The sequence below is a fragment of the Plectropomus leopardus genome, chromosome 22, assembly GCF_026936395.1.
Source record: "Plectropomus leopardus strain MGB_pleo_1.0 chromosome 22, ASM2693639v1, whole genome shotgun sequence".
NCBI lineage: Eukaryota > Metazoa > Chordata > Actinopteri > Perciformes > Serranidae > Plectropomus > Plectropomus leopardus.
In genome coordinates this window covers 16,342,448-16,355,500 of record NC_142197.1, presented here as the reverse complement: position 1 = coordinate 16,355,500, position 13,053 = coordinate 16,342,448, and the positions used below count along the sequence as shown (strand labels likewise).

At 43.4% G+C, this 13,053-nt stretch overlaps 1 protein-coding gene across 8 annotated transcripts in view; it reads right to left on the bottom strand.

Moving 5' to 3' along the window:
• Positions 1-13,053, bottom strand: part of sox5 (SRY-box transcription factor 5) — a 106,231-nt gene that overhangs the window by 42,040 nt on the left and 51,138 nt on the right. For all 8 annotated transcript variants that reach the window (XM_042511195.2, XM_042511192.2, XM_042511198.2 and 5 more), the window contains 2 exons: positions 7,634-7,806; positions 5,799-5,867 (listed from right to left, as the gene is read on the bottom strand). In XM_042511195.2, the coding sequence (XP_042367129.1) occupies positions 5,799-5,867; positions 7,634-7,806 (242 nt within the window). The remainder of the gene's footprint in view (positions 1-5,798; positions 5,868-7,633; positions 7,807-13,053) is intronic.

Below are 13,053 nucleotides of genomic sequence, written 5' to 3'. Positions count from 1 at the left end.
CTCGAGAAACAAACAGCAGATAGAGCGAACAGAATGAATAAGAGAGGGAGAAGGAGTGAGAGAAAGGGAGACGGAGAGGGGAGCAGGAGTTGGATAATTGGCAGCGAGCGGAGGCTGCGTTCACCACGCGCCAGGCGGCACAGCTTGAACTTAAAGCGCCGCTGCGGCATAATGAAGATGTGGCCACTAATTAACATATGGGGTGCGAAACAGGTTGGTTGGCACGCGGCGCGCTAAAAACTCCAAGGTAAAGTTATTATTGGGGAGTAATTAGCTCTATGAAGTTAATGCGCCGAACAATAGCTGCCAGCGCCGCACAATATGGCTCGCATCTGAGCGCGCGAAAAAAATAGCCCCCGCTAAAGTGCGAGTCCCACAGCTAAAATCTGTTGGCGACCATATGCTCCGGCAATTAATGCAAGACCTGGATGACCTATTGCTAAAGAAGGGACGTGCGAGCGACAGAACCAATAATTAATTTGAAGGGAGAGAGAGGGAGAAACAGAGCTGGCTTTTAATATTTGTCCATTAACTTTCTATGGACAGGGGCTATTAGAGGGCAGCCTGCTGTGAGCACAGGGGCAAGGTTCGTGTCCTGATGGCACGGCTACGGCTCAGATGCACCCACTCACAGGTATGTCTGTGTGTGGGTGCATTAGAGAGAGCACATGTGAGAGAGGGTGGGTCTCATTGGGAATGGCTGCTTGGTTGTGGTCCAGTTTATGAGCTTGTGTGTGTGTGTGTGCACACCGACACATAAAGCTCGTAAGGAAAACACAAATTACACTGGTTGCGGTGTAATGGGAGTGATTAAACAATTACACAGGCAATTGGGTTAGCCGCTGCTATGCACAGAGTACAGAGGTGCTGGTGTGTTGTGTGTGCATGTATGTGGTGTAGAAATGAATGAAAAGCTTTTATTTTATAGTGTTTTTGCTTTTGTTTTTCACACACAGAATGAAAAATATTGGACAGAGGCTGCGCTTGTGACTGCATCAACACTCGGAGTGTGTGTGTATGTGTATCTGATTGAGTTACCAGTGTAGGTTAGCCTTAATAGAGAGCTTGTTAGCCGCTGTCGCCGGAGCGTCTGGCCTCTCTTAAACTAGTCAAAGCATCAGGTGGCTTTACTCATTTTCTGATTCTTTCTCACTTCTTCTTCTTCTCTGTCTGCTCTGCCCACCTATAGCAACAGTGGCGCCTGATGAGATGAAAGACAGCCAGCGGAGACACACACTTCGCAGAGCGTGTGTGTTTTGGTTGAGTGAGTTTTGATTCATTAGGCAGGACACACTCGTGTCCCCCTCATCCCTCTGTTTCAATATACATCGTGAGTGTGTGTGTGTGTGCGCTGCCTCTGTTCTGTGAAAATGTGTGCGTGTTCTCAAGGTAAGCCCTGAGCCGCTCGGCAGGTGAGCTCCTTTCATCCCCGTCGCGCTTCCCCGCGCGGCGGCAACAGTCGTCCCCGGCAACACCGGAGGGAGCCTCGGAGACAAGATGTTTAATTAGAATGAGAGAAGACGAGGGGCAAAGCAAAGGGAAGTTTGAGGAAATGTGCTCACCCCTTCGAGCTTAACAAGAAGGCCCCTAGCAGGGGGTACGAGTGTGTGTGTGTGTGTGTGTGTGTGTGTGTGTGTGTGTGTGTGTGTGTTTTTATGTGCACACATGTTCTTGTTTGTAATTCTTTAGAGACCAAGTTGTGTTATACCTCCAGATTGAGTACAAAGTTACAAAGTGGGGGTCATTTTTTCGACTTCTGGTTGGGTTTACATTTAGTATCAAAATATGGATTAGGTTGTTTGAGTTATGGTAAAAAAAAAATAGAGATGGGACTTGGATTAAGGCTTCTATTAGTAACTTTTCATAAAATAACTTTTTTTCATATTTGCTGAAAATGTCGCTATATTCTGAAAGAAGTACACGAGACTGTGAAAAATCAAGTCCCTCCTCTTGTTCCTACTGCTTCAGATAGCATTTGCTAGAATCTACCAAGGTTTACCAAAAAACAAGCAGAGTCTCTCATGCAGCTGTCAGTCATGTTAATCACTCTGTGGTCAAACTATCAAACTAGGCAGCGCTGATCAAATGTAAATCAAAATTCTGTTAGACTAAAATGGTTTCAGAAACAGATTTTGGTGTACTGTTTAGCTGTAAAATGAGAACGTTTGTGACCTGACTGCCATGTTGGAAATATTTGACGAAAGTACACTGGCTGGCCCAACTTTCTCATTTTACATTCTACTGAAATTGTGTTTATATGATGTTATGTGACATATAAAATAACTGATTCATTTTTACAGCTAGACATTCGACTAAAATATGTTTATGAAAACATTTAAGGTGAGAAATAAGCAACGCAGTAACAGAATCTTGATTCATGTTTGATCTGCTTAGTTTCACCGTTTGATCTCAGATTTTTCAGCCTCCGTTTTTACAATACAGGAAAAAGTAGGGTACCCACTTCCTGTTCACAAACTCTCATAATACAGCTAAACAGTGCACAGATTATGTGTCTCATTTAAAGCTGTATGAATACAAAGACAGTTTCAGCAAATACGAGAAAAGTTATTAAGTCATAAAAGTAACCAAACACAACTTTAAAGGTAAGGATCAGAGGTTAAGTCAGGATAAAGGTTAAGTGTAGAGTAAGTTTGGCCAAAAGTACACATCACGAGTTAACATAGAATTAGGTGTTGCAGAATAAAAGCTCCCTCAAAAAGTAAAACGTGAATGTTTGTGTGTAACTGCATGTATGCATGTGTGAGGGGACAAAATAAATGGATCATAATTGATGTTAATTCTTGGATAATTCCAGGTAGAATCAATTAGTCAGAACGATAAAGAAGCAAATGGCTGACTTCTGGACACTAATGACTGGTGTGTGTGCATGTGTGTCCTGTTCATACAGTGTGTTGTCATTAACTTGTGTTGCCTGCCTCTGTAAATGAACTCGCTTGTTTGTCGGCTCACACCCTCACACGGCGAGTGCCGTTGGCCTAAATAGCGGACACTAACACGCATATCGCTAGCTTGATTTGGGTTTCAGGGTGAGAAAAAATAGGAAACCGGACGCGAGGACAATAAATAATTTGTCCCCCTTTCATGAGGGATGTGTGTCAGTCTCCTCTCTTTTTCATGAGCTTGATTATTCGTTTCATTTCATCACCTCTTCCAAGTGGACGGTTGAAAGCATTCTTCACAGGCCTTTGGGGGTTTGGGCCTAACAAAGCCAAGGACGCAGACACACAAACACACGAAGGGACAGCTGAACTCAGCCTCGTTAGGGGGAAATGCAATCACAAGGGGCTTATCATACAGACACAAAAAACGCACACATACACACACAGCCCAGCACACTGAACCTGGTGCCCTCTCTCTGGCAGGCCATTGTATTGTGGGATTGTGCGGACAATCTCTTCATGAATGATTAAGCAGTGTATTTCTCGACCAAGTCTTTGATGATGAGTGTGTGTTTGATCATCAGGAGAGTGTGCAGCGCTCTCTGTGACTGCGCGCGATACGTGTGTGTGAGCGCGTGAAGCCGTATATTTTTTTATGTTTGTACGTGTTTGTGCGCACTTTGATGTGTGTGATATATGTGTGTGTGTTTAGCGCTCCTGTGATGAGCCCCTGTTGATTGTGTCCCTCTCTTAACGAGGCTGCCTACAGCTGCCCCTGCTTGTGAGAAACTATTGTTGGGCCCGTTCAATGGAGAGACGCTTGTTTGGGAAAAGGTTGCAAAGTCATGGGAAAAGAGAGCTTTGTCTCGGCGGGGTCGCAAGGGAGTGAATCATGAGCGGACGTGTTTATAGCTTAACACACACAGCTGCGGCGAAAACACACACGCACGTATGCACAGATGAAGAAATGGACGCTCGAGAATGCACAGAGAAATCCTCAGAAACAAACTTTTTTTTTTGTCCCAGAGACAAAACGCGAACAATTCCGAATTTAACTCCCACAAAGCAAATAAACACAGCTGCTTTACACAGAAATGTGGACACACATAGACACATATCCCAAACACACACATGCTATCACAAGGTCTCTTATCACACAAACTGTGTATGGCTAAACTCTTGCGGGAAAAGGGAATGTCTGTGTTTGAGTGTGTGTATGTGTGTGTGTTCCCTCTTGGACAGGGTGTCTCTTTATGATACAAAGCCCGGCTTTCTCAGCTCAAAATTCAGTGTCATCTGCTTTTACAAAGGCCTGGGCTTTTCGTTCCAAGCCACCTGGACCAACATAGAGGCTCCAGTGTAGCACCCAAAAGGACAATACCTCCATTTTTAAGTGTTACATATATACCCACCCATTTTCTAAGACACAGACTCACATTCAAAAGGACTTTCCGTTGATTTACTGATTTTTTTGTGTGTGTGTGTGTCTATTTTAGGGTTTTTACTTTAATGCTTTTAATCTACTTGACCACCTGTTTATTTTTGTAAATCGAAAACAGTTTCCCTCAGTGGAAACTTAGCTTTTATTTACTTTTCCCAAATAAAAAGTCATAATACTTTGCATTTCCTAATATCTCCCACTGAAAGGAAGTCCTCCTGTGAATGCCAGGGGATTGGACAAAAGGCAAAGTAAAAATAAAATGTGTACTCTTCTGAGAGGTGGTACTATGCCAAATGTGTGCAGACTTGTCGACTCCAAATGCCTATGTACTGTGAGACACACTGACTTTTTCAGAAATGTATTTCTTACTAAGTGTGCAGCATAAACTGAAGTGCAAAGAGAGGTAGAGTTATGGATTAATTATTACCTCTCTTCCAACACATGGTTTGAATAACTTGACTCTACTCGACTAATTTTTCATTCCGGGTGCTTTTTTCTATCTCATTTTCCTTTGTAGATAGTACCCAATAAATGTAGGCAGGACTCTTAACTGACTGTCACAGTGACATTGCAAGAAACTGCCATGACATCATACTCAATGTGACACTGTGCATTGCTACGTCCAGCACTCGGCATCCAAAAACTTCATTAATCAACCATTTTTGGGCTGTCATTTTTAAAACTCTGGGTTGCATAAATTAAAAATTACAGTCTCGAATGATAGTAACTCAAAAATGCTGTGTTTGTTCAAGATGTCCCAGGCCAAGCTAATGATGATCCACAGCATTTGCCAATGGAAGACCCAGAACAGTAGAACACTTCGCACATCTATCTTATAATAGATGCATAGGAAGCATTTTAGGAAGTATAATGTCACATAATCCTAACATTTTGTTGGCTATAAGGTAAAGCCACATAATTAACCTAATCTGTTGTGAGCGTCTTGACCAGCTCTTCTTGGCTACATCACTGCCTATTTGCCTCATCTGGATTTATACAACATTGCTGTTGTACTGCTCTGCCTCTGGAAACACCTCCAAAGTCACTTAAAAACACAATAGAATAAACATGAAAAAACTGTACTTCAGTGCCAGTTTGATGTGCAAACTTTGATTTATATAATAAGGGTTTAAAATATACATACTGTAGTGATTTTTCCAAGCAGACTGGCCACTTTCAAGTGATTATGCAGTAAGTGTGTGTGTGTGTGTGTGTGTGTGTGTGTGTGTGTGTGTGTGTGTGTTAGAGGAGGAGGATCTATTATAAGTCAACGCTGATTCAGGCCCCAAATGCTGATGGCTGAGCAAAGAAAAGCTGCAACAATCACAATCACAAAATTGCCTTTGTGGGCCATGCAGACGCACATCAAGACACATCCACACAAACACTTGGAAGGATACATACACATGACTACACACGTGGATGGACACACACACACACACACAAAGCGGCCTCACCTGGATTTGTTGCTGCAGGAGGTTGATTTTGTGTTGCTGCTGCAGAAGCTGCTGCTGTTGCCGGGCAATCTGAGGACGGAACACACGATACATTATTAGAATGTATAGTATGTTTGTGTGGGGAGTGTGTGCTTTGGTTGTTGTGTGTTTTGGTGTGTGTGCAGGGGCCTGTGGGAGATGCCACACATCTACAGGTCTCTGAGGCCCCAGTTGCACGACAGAAGGTCGATGCCCTGGTATGAAATATTAAAGAGCTCATCTCATCTGGACTCAGCTCACAGCCAAGTGGACAACAGCGTCACACCAACACACTTACTGACATGAACACTTTACTAAATAGCTAATATTTTGGATTCTTATCTATCTGCTGTTACTTGTGATGTATTTGTGCTCCATGTTCAAGTTTGCTCTTATTTTTGCATTCATTCTTACACATTCTGCAACAACTTTAAACCTTAAATATATTGCACAATAAGTCTCCAGTGGGTCATTGAGTGTAATGGAAGTATGAGAATACAGTAGCCACATACAGTACATTCATGTGCAGTCATGCTCGGTGCACTGTGATGCTGTATGCAGCCAAGGGCACTATAAGGCAGTGTGTTTGTCACAGGTGATTTGTCCTTACAGCTGTGCTTCTGCGTGTGTGTGTGTGTGTGTGTCCTCTTTGTAAAACCCAAGCTTTCCAGAAGCTAAAAAGCACAACAAAGAGGGAAACCCTTCTCTATGCAAATACCTGGCAGACTCTCGCCTGGGAGCTTGGAGTGTGTGTGTATGTGTGCATGAGTGCGCTACATCCGCTCCAGTGCTACATACCCTCAGCTTATTCCTGTGCAATGTCCCTGTGTTTGAGCTGCCAAAGGCGCATGTCTCTGGCTGTGTAGAGTATAAGATGTGTGAGTGTGTGTGTGACAGAGAGAAAGAGAGAGAGAAAAACCTTGTGTGATTTGTTGCTTTCGACCACCACCTTTGAGCCTACCTTAAAATCTGTGTGAGGATTTCTAATGACTATTTTTGATATTTAGGTGTGTGTGTGTGTGTGTGTGTGTGTGTGTGTGTGTGTGTATGTGTTTGTGTGTGTGCATGTGTATAAAACTTGCAAATAAGTCAGTAATCATGTATCTTTTTGACCAGGCACAACAGACACAGCTAGCACCAGACACATAAAGAACATCATAAAGACATTGGACTCTCATGTTAGTCGTTAAATTTTGTCTTGAACTAAAATATTGTCAACAATATTTAAATGTCCCACAATGTTGTGATGATGGATGCAAACGTTTAGACTGAGAGCAATGAACGGTTAAGTTTCACTTTCAATGTGCCTGATGTTCTGCTGCTCCGTCTGTGCTCAGAGTATGCCCTGCCCTCTGAGAGAGCGATGCAATCAGTAACTGAGGTATATTTCAACAGTGCTCCTAATGCTCGCTCCTAAAATAGAAAAAATCGTGGCAGGCAACCACAAATAAATGAAAACCCCTGGCTGCCCTGATTGTGAGTTTTGGTCACCTAACATCACAACCTAAATTCAACCAAATATCAACATCTGAAAAGTGTGACCTGGAGATAAACCTTTTGGGTGCCATTACTGTGAGAAAAATAAATAATAAAAAGAGATCAACCTATGAGGTTTTGTTTCGAAATATGGTGGATTACCCAAAGAATCAAGATTTCTACAGATGGATAAAAGTGCTGATCTGATAGAGGACACTCTTATTTTGTGAACTACAGCCAGACTAAATGACTACTGGGATGAATTTGTTTTTTAGCGTAGGCATTCAGTATACAGTGTTTCCAAACGAAGCCCTTCACATGCAGCGTGCCCCCCTGTATACCTGGTCCTGCTGCTGCTTGGCTAGCTCCATCTGCTGCCTCTGCTTCTCCATCTGCGAGGCGGCCAGCTTCTTCTGCTCCTCGTGGGCCGCCAGGAGCTGCTCCCTCAGGCTGCTCAACTGGCCGATCATGCCCATAAGCTGGCGCTCTTTCTCCGCCAGGCTGTCTGCTGTACCTATGAGGTGAGAGGAAAGGGGGGAGAGAGGGGTCAAAGGTGAGATGGTAGCACTATGAAGAAAAGTGAAAGACTTGTTTGAGGTTACGCTATAAAACCTTTTCATCGTTTAAAAGAAAAAGCTCTTTTTTTTTTTGCTGATAATAGGACAATTTTAAGTGCTAATGTACAGTCAGCAATTATCAATTAATCTATGAATCTATGAATGCAACAGGGGCAAAAATCTGATGCTATGGTTTTTTTTTTCTTTTAGAGATTTTCATGGCTATCCGGAGGCCAAAAAGGATTGTGGGGGTGAGGTTAAAGGTCAGAGGCATGAAGAAAAGGAACGGAGGAGGAAGGAACAACAAAGTAGTGCAAAGCTTTCCATGGCTTGTTGGTCAACCTAATATATGACTGGTTAGGGGCTTTGGACGCTGGGAGGGGGGCATGTCAACGGAAGGTGCGTTTGGCAAAGTGCTGCAGAGTTGTAAAACCAGATGTTGACTTATTTTCCTGGGCACGGAAGGCCAGCAGCGATTACTCAAAGCCACATCCATCACTGCCTTTATTGCCTTACTGAAATAAAAAAAATAAATCTGGCTGGGGAGACATTTGTATACAGGCAAAACGTGGCGTAAAAAACAAATGTAAAATGTGAGCCAAATTCATGTTTAAAAAAGAAAAATAAATACATATAGGGTTGGGTTAAACTCCAAGTAACTTCTAAGAGTATTTGATTAATGGCAAATATGGAGATTTTCTGTGGCTATCACGCTTTAGTTTGAGGCTGTGTGTGTGTGTGTGTGTGTGTGTGTGTGTGTGTGTGAAAGAGAGTGGAAAAAAAGACAGAAAGAGAGAAGGCGAGTGTGTCTGGTCTGTGTTTACCCTGCAGTCAGCCAACCTCCTGCTCACATTTAGCATGGCCTGACCTTTGCCCTCACAGATCCTGACATACCAGCTCCATTACAAACACACACACACATACACACACACATGCGCGCGCACACACACACACACACAGAGACTTAAATCATTCAACAGGATGTAGTTAGAAAGAGGCGCACTGAGGCACAATCAGTCCGAGTGTGTGTGTCCATGTCTGGTCATATGTACCAATGTTTGCCTACATGCCTTTGTTGTGTGTGTGTGTGTGTGTGTGTGTGTGTGTGTGTGTACGTGCATGTGTGGAATAGCACAATCCCCCATTGTTCTTCAGCTGCTACCTTTAACAGGGCCACATTCCTGCGCCAGTCAAACCAGATGAGGAAGGAGAGAAAGAGGAAGAAAGGGAGGGAAGCAGGGAGGAAAAGAAAGAGAAGCACAACAGGGGATGAAAGGGGGGAGTCGGAGAGAAAGGATGGAGGGAGTGAAGGCGAGGAGCTGCTGACCTGCCCTTTGACCGCCCGGGAAGGTGAGAGCCATCCATTTGTCCTCCCTGTTAGTAGCTGCCGCCTCACGCCACCCCACCAACCCACCCACCTCCCTCCTCCTCCTCCTCCTCCTCCTCCCTCACTTCCCTCCACGCTCCATCCATCCGCCAACAATGAACAATAAAGGCAACTGTCGGGAGCACTGGCCGCTGGAAAAATAAACACGCCGCTGTCCTAACTCACAGACCTACCTTTGTCGAGCCAGAAATGTGTGTGTGTGTGTGCGTGTCTGTGTGTGTGTAGCCAAAGCTGACCAAGACAAGAAAGAGCCTTGTGTTAAAAACGTTAGCCTGTTCAAATGGGGGGTGTACGGGAGGGGAGGAAGGGGCAAAAAAAAAAGGATAAGGGGGGGTTGCAAAGGTGAAACGATGGATCAAAGGAGTCTTTCTTGTAGGGGGTTCTTGTCGGGGTTAACCCCCTTTTACAGACACACACACACACACATCCATGCACAAATGCAAACACAATAAAATTGGGTACTTCAGTGCAAAACTGTGTACGCCGGGGTCGAAGGACATTCCTCTAACCAGCAGCCTGGATAGTTAGGTGTGTGAAACGAAGACAAGCAGTCTATTCTTTTTCGACAAGCTGCTCTCAATCCCCCTCTCAGCTGCGGGTCTTTCATCAGTAAACCCAGAGTATTTGCAGAAGAAGACGGATCCAAGAAAACACGCTTCCTAACTGAGATGAGATTTTAGAAACTCTCCTACGTGGACGTGAGCTGCCTTGTCTCTCCCTCTCCTCTTTCTCTCCCATTCAGACTTTTCAGAATTTCTGCGGTCGCGCCATAAATCAGCACCGTGTCGGCTTGTTTCCTCAGCTGCTGCGAGGCAGGCAGGCGGATCGATAACTGGTTTCCTCCATCGGTTTACACACATTCCTCCTTAGGCAGATTGCTTACCTACAAACCCAAAGCAGAATCAACACAGACTCTCTCTTTTTTTTCTCACACACACCCATGCATGGCGTAATTAACCAATTTGTAACAATGTAATACTTGTCACCATGTTCGCAGTGCTAATTAATGACCTCGACTGCATTGATAACCCCCCCGCCTCCAGGTAAGGAGGGAGGAGCGGGGATGAGATGGCTGAGGGGGGAGGGAAGGAGGGAGAGGAGTAGAGGGATAAGACACAGACATGATAGTGAAGGAAGCACATGAGAGTTAAGAGAGGAGAAATGGAGGGACAGGCGACCGAGGTAGACAGAAAAAAGCAGTCTGGGAGTGTAAATAGTATATTCGAAGTACATATATATGTACCACCATAAAGCAATTGCTGTAAATAATCAAATTAACTTAAGATTAAGGTAATAAAATTAAGGTCTAATTAAAGCACTTGCGTCTTAGTTTGCAGTAACACGATTTTCCTAATAGTTTACGTCATTGATTGACTAGAGAGAGCTATTACAGTTGGTGGAACTGGAGGTCGTTGAGTCTGATCGCTATCTATACCCTGTCAAATCCTGTTTTTTACAAGTACATGTTGTGCAGCCAAGATTTATTCAAACCCAAATAACTGACAGTAAATTATTGGGCTCTGTATTGGCCATGCGGTACTTATCAGGACACAGAGGTTACGATTCAATATACTGCAATACTGTAAGGATGGCAAGATATTGCAATGTCTTTTAATATAACTTTAGGAAAAGTCAAAGTATAAATAACACATCACCATATGCAAAAAAATGTTAATTTTGCTAGTGATAAGCTGATACATTGGAGTGGAAGAGTCTGTCTTTGTCCCCTCACTGAATTCAAAATGTTTTTTGCGGGTCTGTGATCACAACACAGGCAGAACTCCTCATGAGTTTTATTTCTTTTCCTCAGCAGCAGTTTGTTGGGTCATTTTGATCAGTTTGTGATCACACCAACAAGCGCTGATCAGATCAAATCGATGGATTAGGTCACAAACAGTCCACTTAAAATAGATCTATGTGTGCAAAATTCTGACATCGCAATACTTAAGAGTATCAACATTTTCTTACACCCCTCATAAATTACAGTTGGGATTACAACATTCCCAAAGAAACTTGATATTCTGGGCAGAAGTTTGATAAAATGTGTACAAATTAATGCAGGACATCCAAAATATATAGATTTGATGGAATAAAGGATTTTGGGATTAAAAATTTCCCCCAGCGTATCATCATAGAGCTTTAATGATGTACTAAAACAAGACTGTGTATAAAACAGTGTGGAATAAAGCATGAGGGGCAATTCAAAAGGAAAATGAAGAGCTTAAGAGTTGAAGCTTTCCTGTCACTTTCTACAATCTCATGCTGCAGATTTAATGTTAATGGCACTATACTTCGGGGGCATTTATTTTAGTGCTATGAGTTCCATACTTGTGTGTGTGTGTATGTGTGAGTGTTTTGCTATATGAACAGCATGGGGCCTTTTACCAATGTTGCTTCTCAATGCGGCAGACAGAGTGAGAGGCGGTGGCTCAAAATCACTTTGTTCCCCACAAAAAGCTCTTCAATGGAATTCGATGGGGGAAAAAAAGTCTAGGGATGCACTGACAAACCAGAACAGCGCGCACATGTGTGCGTGCACACACACACACACACACACACACACACACACACACACACACACACACTTATATGTATGAACTGGTGCACTAACAGTTGACTTTCCATATATTTCTGTCCTTTTTTCCACAACCAAAGGCACAAGTTCGCACTCACAGACACACATTGTTATGTAAGCACTGTCTACCACACACACATGAACTCAGCAGCACATGCACATCCACTGCACATACACACGCACTCATACACACTCCTGATATTGCTCCCCAGCTGTTGGTGTGTGGTGCGCCAAGCGGGACGCCCCTACACAGAAATGTCAGCGCGGCAGGGAGCTGGGAAAAGGGGGTTTGATCAATGGAGCCCCCCTCTCCACGGCCACGCCGCTCCGCAAGGCTCTTTGATTACATATTGCTTTGCTTCCTAATGAAGCTCAATTACTGGAGGAGAACGACGGCTTTGCCCTGGAGTTACAGGGAATAATAGCCAGACTCTTCGACCTCTCTCTGCTTTTCTATCACATCTTTTCCCCCTCACTTTTTCTTTCTCTCTAGCTGACTCTCACTCCTGCCTATTCACAGCGCAGCCTTCCATTTTTTTGTTCCACTTCCTGCCCTCTGTCCTGCTCTGTCTGTCTCGCTCGCCGATGTTAAGAAGGGCTGGTGTGGATAGAATGGGTGATTAACACTGAGATTAACACAGAGCTGAGAGACGTCATTGACTGTTTGACATGTTGGTCAAACACTGGATGAGGCAGCTGGCTTGGTTATGTTCAGGGCAGTTCATCTGAGTTCAGTTCAACTGGATTTAGTCAATTTCAGTTTATTTCAGATCAATTTAACCTTGAATCCACGCTGTTTTTCCTCCTTTCACTCCTTTTAATTATAAGCTTAGAGCCGAGTCACTACATGCCATTTATTTTTACTTTCAGGAACTGTTGGCTACTCAGAAATGCCATCAACTGACATGTGAGTGGTTATACACATGATCTAGGGCAGTGTGTATAAAAAAAGTTTTAAGCAAATTGTTTGGGTTTGTTTCCCTGTATGTATATATGTATATATATGTACACAGGGAAGACTTCCAGGGATCCAGGAATGTTTTTGTTTTTTTTTTTGCTTGTGAATATCTTTTGGAAAAAGCAACTTTAATGTTGCCATAAAGTCATTTAGAGTTTTTTTCCTGCTACATTTGCGTTTTGGTGATTCTGCACAATGAAGTCATGTTGCATTAGCTTTGAGAAATTCTGCACTGTAACCATGGATAAAGACAGCAACCACCTGGATCACATGTATTGATGCTG